The sequence below is a fragment of the Gobio gobio genome (genome assembly GCF_949357685.1).
Source record: "Gobio gobio genome assembly, chromosome: 15".
Classification (NCBI taxonomy): domain Eukaryota; kingdom Metazoa; phylum Chordata; class Actinopteri; order Cypriniformes; family Gobionidae; genus Gobio; species Gobio gobio.
In genome coordinates, this window is record NC_137108.1 from 43,001,488 (window position 1) to 43,017,887 (window position 16,400).

The 16,400-nt window shown below is 37.5% G+C and overlaps 1 protein-coding gene across 1 annotated transcript in view; it reads right to left on the reverse strand.

The window, feature by feature from the left end:
- hpn (hepsin) overlaps positions 1-16,400 on the reverse strand; it is a 30,459-nt gene that overhangs the window by 5,076 nt on the left and 8,983 nt on the right. Inside the window, exons 3-11 of the mRNA XM_079838056.1 lie at positions 14,930-15,031; positions 14,772-14,813; positions 13,366-13,495; positions 13,109-13,225; positions 11,266-11,306; positions 11,027-11,192; positions 9,915-10,111; positions 8,418-8,513; positions 570-712 (exon numbers count right to left, since the gene is read on the reverse strand). Coding sequence (XP_079694182.1) covers positions 570-712; positions 8,418-8,513; positions 9,915-10,111; positions 11,027-11,192; positions 11,266-11,306; positions 13,109-13,225; positions 13,366-13,495; positions 14,772-14,813; positions 14,930-15,031 — 1,034 coding nt within the window. The remainder of the gene's footprint in view (positions 1-569; positions 713-8,417; positions 8,514-9,914; positions 10,112-11,026; positions 11,193-11,265; positions 11,307-13,108; positions 13,226-13,365; positions 13,496-14,771; positions 14,814-14,929; positions 15,032-16,400) is intronic.

Here is a 16,400-nt window from a genome sequence, read left to right on the forward strand (position 1 = left end):
ACTGATGACACGTAATACTGATGTATTTTAAGTTGTAGAATAAAACATGAAAGTGTTTTGAGCTTGTGTTCACCACAAACCTCATTTCAGCCATTTAACCAAAACCCCGTTCAAAAAAACCCATTGACTTCAGGACGATGGAACCAGAAGTGCTAAAACGCTAACCCGCTTACGCGTTTTGGCCTACAAAGTTATGTCATACCTGCACCACTTTATTGCCGACAACCCATAGCGAGTTGGACGAGGATTCGGTTAGAACTACAAACATGGCGGATGTGCGAGACCGGTGACAGGATGCATGTAACTAAACACCAGAGCTGTCAGTTAAAGACGAAGTAATCTGTCCCAAAGCTTGCCTACTCTTCTGATACACACTTAAAAGGGTTTTTTTTTCTTCACAAAAACAGTACATACTTTTACATGCATAGTATAAGTAGGCAAATTGGGATGCAGCATAAGTTCAGTTCACAGAGCTCTCATCTAATAAGCTGATGATCTGAATCAAGTGGTGTAAATAAGGAGCGACCAGATGCAAGATATGACATTGCGCTGACTGGCAGATAATGTACCTGGCAGGAGTCGGTTCCTCCCTTCTCATAACCGGCACAGAACATGGTGGTGGTGACCTGGTTGTCATAATAATCAGGACCATTGCACACAGTGTCACTGATGATGGGCACATTGGCTTCCTGGAGGACGTTGGCCTGAGTGCCTGCAAGAAATTATGTTTTATTAACAAGGTTCGGGAGAATCACGTTCAGATAATTGACACCAGTGGAGAGCACTCAGCTAATCAACAATAAGAGGTATATATACACGCAGCAGTCTTTACTCCGTTCATTGACAGTTTTCCAGCATCCCTCCACCACCCCTTCTCCACACTTTTTATTCATAAACCACTTACATACACGGGGGGAAACTCTGGTTTCGAGCCAAATTCCGAGCTCGAAGCCCCCCTCCCCCCGAACCGCACGCCAAATACGCATTTAAATTGACTCTCCATAAATTATAAGTAAGTGTGAACTCGTGAAATAATGACACATGAAGGAGGGTGTCAGAGTGAAACAAAAAGTTTGATCTCTAGAATCCTCAAGTGAATATTCAGGGTTTTCAACCTGATGTCAACTGTTGCCTTCAAGTCATGTTAAAGGGTCATGAAACCCCCTCTTTCAGCTCAAGTACACCTCCCAATCTTTTTGAAAAATGCAACTTAAATGGGCGTGGATGGCCGTGAGAAGAGGGGAGGGGAGTGGGTGTGGCAGAGCAAGGCAGGGGAGAAAGAGGGGGGCAAGCAACTGCCATCTGTCAGTGACCAACCCATTCTCAGTCCCAAGACGTCAAAATCAAGTGCCCTCCGTGTACACCAGTAAGCTGATAACTCAAAAATATCAGTTTATTGAAATAACCAGTTTTCCCCATTTACATGCAAACCAGTAAACTGACAACGCAAGTAAACCACGTTTACATGACTTTGTTAATAAATCTGATTATTTCCTTGCAGTGACGTCAAAAATAATAATTTCCATATCTGACTCTGAGTATTCCATATGTTATGTCAGTTGTGATGTTAAATAAAGCTTACAATGTGTCAGCGGGAAACGTACGGCTCATATATTACTCTCTCATGCAGTAACAGATACAGCGTTTTGACTGAACCACTTCTACTGCACGAGAGATGAGAACACATTTTTACAATTTTCTGTGTCTAATGCTGCGTTCACACCAAACGCGAATAGAGCGTCTGGCGCGAGTGATTTCAATGTTAAGTCAATGGAAAGGCGCGTTTCGCAAATCCGCCTCATTCGTGCGAATGACGCGAATTGGACGCGAAATGAGCGTCTTGCGCGATACGCGCTTTTGTGCATTCACGCGTTTGAAGTGAATTCACGTCTGACGCCCGAGTTGAAAAATTGTAACTTTGGTGTCAATTCGCGTCGCGTTAACTAATCAGAATCCTGCTCGCTCTGGTCACGTGGTAAAGTGACGTGATGAGAAACTCTGCGTAATTTAAAAATACTACTATTGTGTCACAAAATGTAGTTTTAAGACTTTTCAGGTGAGAATGTAGTTGTTTAAAGCTCAAATCTGTGGTTCATTTATAAAGAGAGCGCCTATTTAAAAAATAATCTTGTGTTTTTTTTAGTTGTGAGATCCAGGCGATCACCGGGCGCTCAGCGCTCATTAACCCGGCGAGGGCACCCTTTCCTCGGCTAGTCCTTCTGACGTTTGCCACTGGCTCTGATGTCCTGTAGTGGTTTGTCTTGTGTGGATCTAATGGGCGATCTTTGGTGTCATGAATCTATAATTTGTTGTCTGCCAAATCGTTTTGACTGAGGGCAAAACGAAGTTTCATAACATTTTTTTATTTTTATTTTTAAGGATATTTAAATACACATGCAGTGAAGATAATGTAGGAGTTGCCTGGACCACATTTGTGTGACTATTAATGTTTAATATATATAATTTTAATGAAAATGAAAAGAGGCAGAGTGGTGTTTTATGACATTTCTCCTGGAGCGCCTTGAACGTGCGTCTATTTCGCTTCAAACGCTCGATTTCTACGCGCGTCCAATTCGCCGCGGACGCGCGGATGGATTCAAAATGTTCACGCGTCAAACTAGACGCGGTAGATGCGATTTTGACGCTCTATTCGTGTTTGGTGTGAACGCAGCATTAAAAGAGTCTGCGTTTGTGATATATTTCCTTCTTTCTTTCATGCAAAACGATCGCTCTGTCTAGATGTGTTTAAATCTGCTTTAAGTATTTCTGTCACCTATCACACATGCACACTTCAATGAGTCGACAGAAAGCAGGTTAATGCGTTTACATGCAGCGCGAAATCGGGATAAGAGGAAAAAACGACCTGTTCCAACCGGTTTATGCGTAAGCAGTTTATGACCTTACTCCGATAAAAGAAAACAGGTTACCACATTTACAGGACCATGTTCATTGTCGGCTTATTAAGCATAATCGGCTTAAAGGGATAGTTCACCAAAAAATGCACACAACATTTACTCACCCTCAAGTTGTTCCAAACCTGTATGAGTTTCTCTGTTCTGCTAAACACAAAAGAATATATTTTTAAGAATGTTTGTAACCAAGCAGATAGAGCAACCATTGACTACCATAGTATTTTTTTCCCAACTATGGTAGTCAGTGGTTGCTCTATCTGCTTTGTTACAAAAAATCTTCAAAATATCAAATTTTTGGGTGAACTATCCCTTTAAGAATGTGCATGTAAACGCACTCAGTGAAGGTACCCCTAGGTGTCACTATATGGACGCACAGGGTACTCCATTGATTTCAGTTGTTTGCCCAATGCGTCAGATCAAGACGCATATAATTCTTTGCATTTGTAAAAGCAGACATGATTTTATTAATATTTATAGGCTACTTTTATACTTTGGAGCAACTAACCCAACTCCTACCCTAAACCTACCCACTTCTAAACAATATAAAAAACGTAACAGTCAAATAAAAGTACAGTCACAGGTATTTATTGCAAAAACTGACCAAAAACAGTTTAAAAGTATTAACTCATGTTGCATTCCAAGTCTTCTGAAGTCATACAATATCTTCATGTAAAGAACAGAGCTGATCTTAATGTTTTAATCGCTGAAATGATGATCCCGCCGCTCCGTGAATGCACTCATTCATATGTCATTCAAATGATGCAATGACTCTTGAGCATGACACAATCGGTCACAAGACACACGAGAGCCAATGCAATTTCACTATGAAATCTGACGTAACGTTTCTTTGGGCGGCAATTTTTAAAATTTGAATGTGTGCATGATCTTTGGCAGATTTTCTTCACACAAATCAAACATTTGGCCTCGAAACACTTGGAATATTTGTACTTTTTGAATAAATTGTCCCTGCAGTCGTATCTGCCTGTTATATCCTGTGTTTTATATCATATAATACACAAATGGGTAGGTTTAGGGATGGGATGGGGTTGGGAACATGTCATAATGGCAAAATCATAACCCAATACATAATTTCACCACAACGATAACATTCCCATGCCCAACGTGTCTGTTTATGACGCCAAAGGTTTCTCATTGAAATCAATGGAGCACCTGCATGTCGAAAAATGGCACCTAGGGGTACCTTTAGCGTCTTCATTGTGACGTGAAAGGCACTTGACCATGCTTCAGATTTTGACGCCTTGGGAGTGAGAATGGGTTGCAGTGGTCCATCGCTGTCAAGACGCAAACTGCGTTGCTGTACAAGGCCGAAGTCCACCTTCCTCCAGTTCTCGTAGCCCTCTCAAGAAAAATGCTTGCTACACACAAACAGATTTAATGTGTTGGTAGTTGATGGCCAACCAACCGCCCGCAGCCTAGCCCTGGCAGCATCGCGGGGAAAGCCATGCAGCACACCCAAACTTTTACACCAAGAAAAAAAACACTTACGCCCATGACCATGAACGCCTCTCTCATCTACTACGCAAACTCACAGATTGACACTTCTGGCATTGGAAAGAATTACGTGCTGTTATGAATAATTAAGAGACAGTGTCTTCTCATAGGATAAGAAAACTCAGTCTCATTAATAATTATGAGACACTGACGCGTAATCGAAGTATTATAGTGCGCTGCCACGTCACAACCTGTGATGTGGACACAATGTAGTTTTTAAACCTGGATGACGAAAATAGAAAAAAAGCAAAAAAATTAACCAGTTTCAATTAAATCTAACAGATGCCAACATTGTGTTCAATGATGTACAACACACATACCTCTGGTAAAATTTCATGACCCTTTAATGTTCATATTTAAAAGAAATGCATTACACTAATAACACATACCATAGTTAATAACAGTGTTGCATTTTCACTTTTTATGGAAAGTAACTTTTGCTTTACTTTTTCTCACTGTTGTGACAGAACAAGGACATAATAAGTTATAAATTGTGATTGTGAATGTCATGATACATTGTATCCTGTGATTCCAGTGTAAATGCATTTGTGCTGCAATGGAAACACATATATGACATTGTATAAACATTATATGCGTATGTAAGCACAAATGCATTTACACACAAAACAATGTATCATGACATTCACAATTATAATCTTTATAACTTACTATTATGATCCAGACCTATTCGTTTCAGGCATGTTTCAACCCCAAGTTTTCCATTGGTGATTGCAGTGTTTATGTTTAATCTCATAAATATGATCATTCTGATTTGAAGGGCTGGCATGCTGTCAATCACTAATACATGACCCTCAGTGTTTATGAACAAACAGGAAATGTGTTTATAGTAAATGGAAGCTTAGCACGTAAGTGGGCAGCATCATGAATAAACATGGTTTAATACATACAACTTTTCTAAAAGTGTGAATAAGAGTGATGCAGTGTTATTTTATTATCATTATATACTATATAGTATTCATATATATTTATTATAGTATTATTGAAGTAATATTTTTATAGTTTTATATAATTTAATTTTAAGTTTGTCGTTTTTTTACGTGCTTTTGATATTTAAAAAAAAAATCTGCTTAGATTTATATTTATTTCAGCTTAAATTCAAACTTAAATTAAAATAAAAAATCATGTGTCAGTATCATAAACTTTTGTTGATCACAGAGCTTGTTTTTAGCGATAATCCAAAAGCCTATGGGTGTTTTGTTGAGGTAACCAGTGACAGTTGTACAGTGTCCGGGTATAAAATAAAATGCAATCCCAAATCAGAAAAAGTTTGGACAGTATGGAAAACGAAGAAAAAAAGACGTGATTTCTAAATTTACTTTGACTTGTAATTCATTGCAGACAATATGAACACAAAATATTTCATGTTTTGTCTGGTCAACTTCATGTCATTTGTAAATATGCATCCTTTCCTGTCATTCAGACCTGCAACACATTTCAAAAAAAGTTGGGACAGGAGCAATTTAGGGCTAGTAATGAGGTAAAATGGTTAAATAATGATGTGATTTGAAACAGGTGATGTCAACAGGTGATTGTAATTATGATTTAGTACAAAAGCAGCATCCAAGAAAGGTCTAATCCTTTAGGAGCAAAGATGGGCCAAGGATCGCCAGTTTGCCAACAAATACGTGAGAAACTTATTGAAATGTTTAAAAACAATGTTCCTCAAAGAAAGATAGGAAGAGATTTGGATATTTCACATTCAACAGTGCATAACATAATTCAAAGATTCAAGGAATCTGGAGGAATTTCAGTGCGTAAAGGACAAGGGCGCAAGCCTAAGCTGAACAACCGTGATCTCCGATCCCTCAGGCGGCACTGCATCAAGAATCGTCATTCATCTATAAGCGATATCACCACATGGGCTCAGGACTACTTTGGCAAACGTTTGTCAAGTACCACAATACGTAGTTACATCCACAAATGCCAGTTAAAACTGTACTGTGCCAAAAGGAAGCCCTATGTTAACAGTGTCCAGAAGCGCCGTCGACTTCTCTGGGCTCGGAGGCATCTGGGATGGACCATCACACAGTGGAAACGTGTACTGTGGTCAGATGAATCAGTATTTCAGGTATTTTTGGGGAGGAATGGATGCCGTGTGCTCCGGACCAAAGAAGAAAAGGATCATCCAGACTGTTACCAGCAACAAGTCCAAAAGCCAGGGTCTGTCATGTTATGGGGTTGTGTCAGTGCCCATGGAAAAGGTAACTTGCACTTCTGTGAAGGCACCATTAAGCTGAAAAGTACATAGAGATTTTGGAGCATAAAATGCTGCCTTCAAGAAGACATCTTTTCCAGGGATGTCCATGCATATTTCAACAAGGCAATGCAAAACCACATTCTGCACACATTCCAAAGTCCTGGCTGCGGAGGAAGAGGGTACGGGTACTTGACTGGCCTGCCTGCAGTCCCGACCTGTCTCCCATAGAGAATGTGTGTCGCATTTTGAAGCGCAAAATGCGACAACGAAGACCCCGTACTGTTGCCCACCTTAAGACTTGTTTGCAGGAAGAATGGGACAATCACTTGGTGTCTTCAGTCCCTAAACGTCTTTTAAGTGTTGTGAAAAGGAATGGCAACATTACAAAGTGGTAAATGCTTTACTGTCCCAACTTTTTTTGAAATGTGTTGCAGGTCTGAATGACAGGAAAGTATGCATATTTACAAATGACATGACGTTGACCGGACAAAACATGAAATATTTTTTGTTCATATTGTCTGCAATGAAATACAAGTCAAAGTAAATTTAGAAATCACTTATTTTTTTCTTTTTTTGTTGCGTTTTCCATACTGTCCCAACTTTTTCTGATTTGGGGTTGTATTTACAGAATCTTTTACTTTATTGTATTTCAATTAAGAAAGATGGAAATAGTTATTTATTATGGAAATAATATACTTAATACTTAATGTAGTTTAACTTAAATGCAAAAAGCTGAACTTGATATAAGAAGCTTTTCTGACCTACTTAAGTAGGACTTAAATTCCTCGTTATATGTAATCATTTAATCTCATTTCTATTAAAACTTGTGTCATGTATCTCAACATACTTATTACATTTGTAATTATGAAGTTAGAATTAAGTACATTTAAAATAGCTTAAACATCAAATAACAGTACCGTTAAAATGATATTAAAATTATATTTATACATGCTTTACTATGTTCGTCAACACATCAAAATAAGAGACAAAAGATTATTAAAACATAATGATTTATAATGTACTTTAAAGTAAAACAAAATATTTGACATTATTGCAAAAGGCACTTTTTCATGAAAGTGTAATTTCTTTAAGTACACTTTAGTAGTCTTTGATTTCATTTAGCATATTATCTGCAAGTACAGCTTTTTTCAAAATACTTTTAAAAGTAGGCTACTTTTATGATTTGAAATACACTAAGGCCCGGTTTCACAGACAATGCTTAGATTAAGGCCGGATTAGGATTTTTAAGTAGCTTTTATAAACATGACTTAGAAAAAAACATTACTGGTGTGCATCTTGAGACAAAACAATGGTTTGAGACCATTTTAAGATATGCCAGTGCAAGTTGCTTTCAGTTAAAACAGCTCAAACGTGCATTTTAATCTGGGAATAGTTTAAGACTTGTCTGTGAAACCGGGGGTACAAGTGCACTGGACATTCAATACTATTAACACAATTATTTTTCTCAAGGGATAACAACACTTGAATGATGTGATAGAATCAAACTCTATCTGCAGGAATTATTGGAGAAACGTAACCAGATATCCCCCACCATGAAAAGTATTTTCATACTAAAGAATGATTTTAAGTGCTTTTATGTGCTAAAAAGTCTAGTAAATTGAAATTATTGCCTGGTATCTGACAGCAGGTCGCAGACATGGTTAATTCAAGCACAAAGGGTCAAAGAGAGACAGGCAGACAGCGAGTCTGATCAACACTGTAATGCAGCACTACAGTGACCTTTAATTAAAGACACAGAATGAGACATTACTAACCATAATACTCCATGTTACCCCAGCCGGTTACTGTACCCATCTGCCCATCCGCCAAACGATGGCCGTAAGTCGGAAGACACACTGGCTGTATATAATCTAAAACACCAAAAGAGATGATGTCAACTGGGAGGAAAACTATTTCACACAGTCATTCACAATTATATGACAGAACACTAGAGGGAATTAGGAGTAATTTTCAGGTTCTCATGCTCCATTTCCTTTGACTTTATGTAGCCCTGCCTCTTTTCAACGCTGCACTCTTTGTGTTCTGTCTTCTGGTTTGTATTTCCACAGCATGAAGGTAAGATCTTACGGATTCATGAATGAACCACTCGCTCATTCCACTCCCGGTCTACTGACATCTGTTGTGTCAAACATTACAATGCTCATGATAACTTTTGTTAACTCTACAGTAAGTAAATCAACTTAACCAGCTAAATACTCTTCCACAGCGATGTCATAGAAATACACAGTTACCGCAAAAACAGAAGTTCAAAGACACATTTCTAAAGATGCTGCACGCTTGTTTCTCTGGCACATAAGGTCTACTCTTAAAAATAAAATTGATGGTTCCACGAAGAACCTTTAATATCCATGGAACCTTTCCATTCCACAAAAGGTTCTCTGTAGTGGAAAAAGGTTCTTGAGATTATTTTAAATATTCTTCACATTAAGAAAAAAAATTGTTCTTTTAAGAACTGTTTGCTGAAGGGTTCTTTGGGAACCAAAAATGGTTCTTCTATTGCATAACTGCTAAACCCCCCTTTTGGAACCTTTATTTTTAAGAGAACAACATTCTGGTTAACTATACAGAAAACTGTGGATATGAGCAAAAGCTTTATCCTTCTGGAAAGGTCTGCCGCTATTGTCTTTTGTTTTGACTCAAGGCCGCGTGGAAATAGAGGAGCTTTGTTCTCAGGACGAGCAACCTGAGACCAGAGAGAGGTTTTACTATAATGCTGTGTCCACCCGCACAGGCCTGTAACATACCACTACCTAATGAAAAACACCTCAAAACAAACTCCAATTAAACTGCTGCTAGTGAAGATTTGTCCTTGTTACACAGAGACATCTCTTTTATGAACAAATTATTTCATGAAAAATAATTTTGTGTTAAAATGCCTTCAGTTTCAATAGAAAACACAACACATAAAAACAACAACATGACATTTACACACAAGAAGATATTTTAAAGAATGTTGGTAACCAGACACTTGGCGGCAGCCATTGACTTCCATAGTAATTTTTTTTCCTTGTGTGGAAGTCAATGGCTGCCATCAAATTTGAATACAACATTCTTTAAAATATCTTCTTTTGTGTTCAACAGAAGAAAGAAAATGTTGGGGACCATCACAATAAAATGTTAGCAGATATTAGTCTACAACTCTAATGAGTGCTTGTTGACATGTAGGTGCAAAGTTACTTATAGTCAACAGACTGTCTAAAGGGGACCATCAAGTCTTACCATTTCCTGTTTTGTTCTGTGAAAAAACTCACCCGTAAACTGCAGAGGTTTTGTCAGCGCCAGAACCGCAATGTCTCGACTGTTGTCGTCAATGTTGGCGTCGACGAAGGGCAGGTAGCTGCTGTGGTAGACGACAGTCTTCACCTCAGCAATCACAACGTTCTTACGGATGGGAGTGTTGTAGATCGATCCCATCAGAACCCGCCAGCGCGACACATGACGATACCTCCTGAGGATGCAAGCCTGAGAGTGAGATCTCACATAGAAGTATGCTACCATTCAAAAGTTTTTGTTTTGAAATAAATGAATACTTTAATTGAGAAATGAAGGATTTGATTGATCAAAAGTGAGCGTAAATACTTTTGCAATGCTACAAAGAATTTCTGTTTCAAATAAATTATTTTTAAGTTATATTCATCAAAGTATTCTGAAAAAACTATTATGGTGTCAACAAAAATATGTAGCGATGATAGATAGATGTTTTAGCATGGTTAGACATTGCTACCATGGAGACATTGCTACCATACTTTTTAGCATGGAGATAGCATGTTTTAGCTTGTTTCTAGAAGTTGTTAACATGTTGCTAACATGTTTTAACACATTGCTAGCATGTTTTAGCATGATTGTAAAGATATGCAATCAAATATAGACGGATAGACGTTGCTACCATTTTTAGCTTGTTTTAACTTGTTTCTAGAAGGTTTTTTACATGCTGCTAACATGTTTTAACACATTGTTAGCACGTTTTAGCATTGTTGTAAAGATATGCAATCAAATTTAGACGGATAGATGTTGCTATCATTTTTAGCATGGAGCTAGCTTGTTTTAACTTGTTTCTAGAAGTTTTTTTACATGCTGCTAACATGTTTTAACACATTGCTAGCATGATTTAGTATGGTTTTAAAGCCATGCAATCAGATAGATAGATAGATAGATAGATAGATAGATAGATAGATAGATAGATAGATAGATAGATAGATAGATAGATAGATAGATAGATAGATAGATAGATAGATAGATAGATAGATAGATAGATAGATACCATTTTTAGCATGTTGATAAAATTATTCAACATTTTGCTAGCATGTTTTAGTACAGATAGTAAAAACTAAATAAAAATGGGTGTAAAATGTGTGTCACTCACTCAGGAAAGCAGTGTGCAGCACTGACAATCCAGCGATCGGAAATGATGGATCCACCACACTGGTGAACTCCATCATACTGTAAGCTGACCTGCCACGGCCACGAGCCCTGGCGAGCATCGACTCCCCCCACGATCCGCTCTTCAGGCAGCATACGACGCCCACAGTCTACAGCGACAGAGAATCAACAAATCATGTATTTGCGGTGAAAAAAATATTCAAATTTAGTTGTAGCACTTACCCTGACAAATCACCTCTAGTATCTGACCTTTGTCACATTTACTGAAACAGAAATAAAACATCAGAATGTTTTAGAGAGATTAACACTTTTGCAAATGTTTCTTAGCTTTTTATTATAATCTTATTACAATTTACAATCTCTATTTTCTATTTGAATATATTTTATAAATAATTGTAATTTATTCCTTTGATGGCAAAGCTGAATTTTCAGCATCATTACTCCAGGCTTCAGTCACATGATCCTTCAGAAACCATTCTAATATACTGGCTGGTTATTATTAATGTTAATAGCTTTTGCTGCTTAAAGGGATAGTTCACCCAAAAATGAAAATTTGATGTTTTTCTGCTTACCCCTAAGTGTCTTCGTTTCTTCAGTAGAACACAAATTAAGATTTTTAACTCCAACCGTTGCTGTGTGTCTCATATAATGCTTGTCAATGGGGTCTAATTCTATTAGAGTAAAAAAAAGATGGACAGACAACTTCAAATTAAACCCCGCGGCTCGTGACGACACATTGATGTCTGAAGACACGAAACGATCGGTTTCTGAGAGAAACCGAATGGTATTTATGCAATTATTTCACCTCATATCAGACAAATTTCTTCAGCTCTCCAGACTGCCATCAATTTCCGTGAACGAGGTCAAAATTCCGGCCGGGTCATAGATATGTATACGTAGATACCTCATTCGAGCGATCCACGCAGGCACTAATGAGGAATCTATGTATATATCTATGACCCGGCTGCTATTTGACCTCACTCGCAGGAAGTGATGGCAGTCTGGAGAGCTGAAGACATTCGTCTGATATGAGGTGAAATAATTGCATAAATACTGTTCGGTTTCTCTCAGAAACCGATCGTTTAAAGACATCAATGTGTCGTCACGAGCCGCTGGGTTTAATTTGAAGTTGTCTGTCCTTCTTTTTTTTACTCTAATAGAATTAGACCCCATTGACAAGCATTATATGAGTGACACACAGCAACGGTTGGAGTTAAAAATCTTAATTTGTGTTCTACTGAAGAAACCAAGAAACCTACATCTTGGATGCCTTAGGGGTAAGCAGAAAAACATCAAATTTTCATTTTTGGGTGAACTATCTCTTTAATATATTTCTGGAAACTATGATACACTATAACATTCAAAAGTTTGGGGTAAGTAATTATTAGGTAATGTTACAAAAGATTTCTATTTCAAATAAATGCTGTTCTTTGGAACCTTCCGTTAATCAAATAATATTGAAAAATGTTATGGTTTCCACAAAAATATTAAGCATATTTATTAAATGTTCAAAATGGATAACAGTAAGAATCATTATTAATAACCAAGCAGCAAATCATCATATTAGAATGATTTCTGAAGGATCATGTGACACTGAAGACTGGAGTAATGATGCTGAAAAGTCAGTTTTGCGTCACAGGAATAAATACTGAAAAACATTTTTTCACAATATCACTGTTTTTGTTGTATTTGGGATCAATTAAATGCAGCCTTAGTGAGCATAAAATACTTTATCGTAATTATTCCAAACTCTTGATCAGTAGAGAGCGGCCAGTAAGCATCTTTCTCCCTTGATGACCATTAAAAATTAGCTGTGTATTCTCATATTAATAACAAATATTTCATTATATTATAGATGATTCTAGTTTCAGTTCCAGTTTTTGCTAGACTCTTTAAAATGCGAGAGAATTGTATAGCTTGAGAATGCTAACTGAGAGCTTTTTCCCGGTATTATCGCCTTGGTGCAAACAATGGCTAAAGGGGAACTGAAAGTTTATTTTTACAATTCAATTTGGTGATGCTCATATATTTATTTTTAATCAAAAGAAAAAAGGCAATGTCTTACCAAGGATAGAGGGCTGTTTTTATCTTCTTCCCATATGTCAACTCACTATCTTTCACGCAGAAAAAATCTCGATCACCACCATTGTCAGGAGCACATGTCACTGAGAAATTTACTGCTCTGAATGGAAAGAAAAATGCAAATCAAGACATAACTAAAACAATCACGTCAACGTCAATTCCAGTCAACAATTGAATCTGGCTTGATTAGATGAATATCTACACATGAGAAACAGTGAGTCTGGCATGCATGTTTTTTACCTGATGAAGCCCATCTCCTCGCAGCTGATGTTGGCGATGAGCTGGTTGACGCTGGACGTGCAGACGTGTCTCCACCTCCGCTGGGTGGAGTCGAACACTCTCAGCCTCTGGTCAGCTGCACTCACCTGCACTGCAGGACATAATGAAGACGGTGAGTATATGTTCATACTAATTTAGTATGAATGCATTTTCTATTTTGTTCTATACTGGCACCAAGACGTTAGAAGCAGATCCTTCAAGTCCTGTAGGTTGGATTGAACTTGTTGGTTCAACTTCAGCACATCTCATAGATGCACAGTTAGATTGAGATCTAGGGAATTTGGGGGACAGGGCAACACCTTGAACTCTTCATCATGTTCCCCATTCCTGAACAATATGTGCAATGTGGCTTTTATCCTGCTGAAAGAGGCCACTTCCACTGGGGAGCACCATTGTCATGAAGGCCTGTATTTGGTCTGCAACAATGTTTAGGTGGGTGGCACGTGTCAAACTGACATCCACATGAATGGCCGGACCCAGGGTTTCCCAGCTGAACATTGCCCAGAGCATTAAACTCCCATCCCCAGCTTGTCATCATATCATAGTGATACCGGTGAATCACTTCCCTAGGTAAACGGTGCACACACACAGCTGTCCATGTGATGTAAATGTTGTCCAGTTGTCCACTCATTGGACCAGGCAAACTTTTTCCTCGTATCATCATAGGCACTCTGATTGGTCAGTAGCTCCGCAGCCCCATATGCAGCAGAGAGAGATACGCTGCATGTTGTGGCACATTCCTCCATTATTAAAATTGTGTGTGACACACATTAGACAGTAGACCTTCCGTTGGCTCGGCCCAGACAGAATAGCCTTCGTTGTCCTCGTGCATCAATGAGCCTTGAGCGCCCAACACCCTGTCACCAGTTTGTGGTTTGTCCTGCCTCAAAATTAACCACTGCTGACCGAGAGCAACACACATGCCTCGCCGTTTCAGAGATACTCTGACCCAGTCGCCTTGCCATAACAATTAGGCCCTTGTCAAAGTCGCTTGATCAACACGTTGATCATGAGAACTGATTGTTTGCTTACCCAGATCTTAATATGTGGCCTTGTTAGGAGATGATCAACAATATATGCGTCATCGGCTGGTCATAATGTTTTCAACAATCATAATAATAAGAAATGTCTTGAGCACCAAATGAACATATTATAATGTTTTATTAAAGATCATGTAGAATTGGAAAAGCTAGTCAAAAATGTATTAATGGCTGTTGAGAATTTTACCAACTCAGCAATAAATTACATTTTTAATAATATATTAAAACAATTTAAAATGTATTTGTCAAAATAAATGCAAACACAAAAAGTACCTATATATAACCTAATATAATTTAAAAATGTAATTAAAATTGAACAATGCTTACCATCAAATAATCCAGTATCTTCTGTTGTTCTGAGATATGTGACTGAAAATCAAACAAACAAAACAAGTGTAATAAGTCCCTGGAGAGTCTTCAGTATTCCATTAAATCAGCAGTTCAAGTAAACTGGATTTCCCAGAAGGCCTAGCCGAAAGTCTTACCAAGGGCCCAGATGGCGGCTCCCAGCCCCCCCAGTATGATCAAGATCACGGCTACTGCAGCGACCACACGATACGGACTTAAGATGGTCATCCCTGGACTTCCTAGAAACCAACAACGCTTTTAGTACAGGACAAAGCATATTTAATGTGATATTTTGTGAATGTTAAAATACATGCCTGTGAGCAAACACATAAACCATGACAGAGCTGATGAAAAGAACAGAACCATGAACAAAATCAATAGTCCAAAGTCATCAATTCCTCTCTGCTAAAGTAAACGTGGGACTCAATCTCCGTGTCATGATCATCTCTCTCTCTCTCTCCACAGTCCACACATGTTGGGTTTCCATGTTTTATGGGGACATTTCATAGACAATGATTTTATACTGCACAAATTGTAATTTCCACATAAAGTAGAGTATACCTGAACCACATACTCACACACTCACAAAGAGATGTAACCATGTCAGTGGAAACAAGTGACCAATGCCAAAAAACATATATCCAGACCTGCATGCACTGAGCATTCAGCAGTTCTACCGTTTACAAGCACTACTTTATTCTACTGTGATTATATGTTCAATCCATAACCATTATCATCCTAGATAAAACACACCGAATATAAATATATGACTTGAGTATCCTGCTTCTCAGATGTTTATCCTGAGAAAAACACCCTAATAATCTCACATGAGTCTCCTTTAGAGTTTCAGAGATCTCAACAACGCCACACATTTTGCTCAGATTTGCCAAGATAACAAAGACTGGAATCAAAATTTTAAAGATTTTAATATGACCTCGAAATTTCTGAAATATGTGTTTAAACCATTAATACAATTATATATTAAAAGCCATACTCTTTTTTTGGCTAATGTATATTTTTTAGGGATTTTAATTTATCCTAATGTATTATTTTCTTTACTTGAGAGAATCAAATAACAGTACAAGTAAAGAGAAGGAAAGAAAAAAAAGAATTTTTCCTTTTCAATAAATCAAAATTATATTATATATGTTTTATATTATATTAATATTTAACATTGCTTTTTAAATATATAGTATTTCAGAATCTTTGTTTCTAATGCCTTGCCATATTTTCCCAACTTAATGGATACATTTTTCTTCATTTTCACTTTGATTGAATTGGATGTTAAAAGAAAGAATGCATCCTAATATTAAGTGTACATTTTGATTTCTTTTACTTTTATTAAAAGCCAATGATATGAAAATATAAGAGAAAATTCATAATAGTCTTTCCTGCAATGATGGTAAATGTGTCAAATACTGTCATTTGGTACAAATATATATTTTGAGGGAAAGTAAAATTTTATGTACATTAACATGAGGTAAAATAGCAACCTCTGAGTAGGGGTGTGACGGTTAGTATATAACCGTGAGACCGACGGTTATAGTTAAACACCGTCATTAGAACTCTATAACCGCCAAAACCGTGTTATTCAAATATTTTTTACAA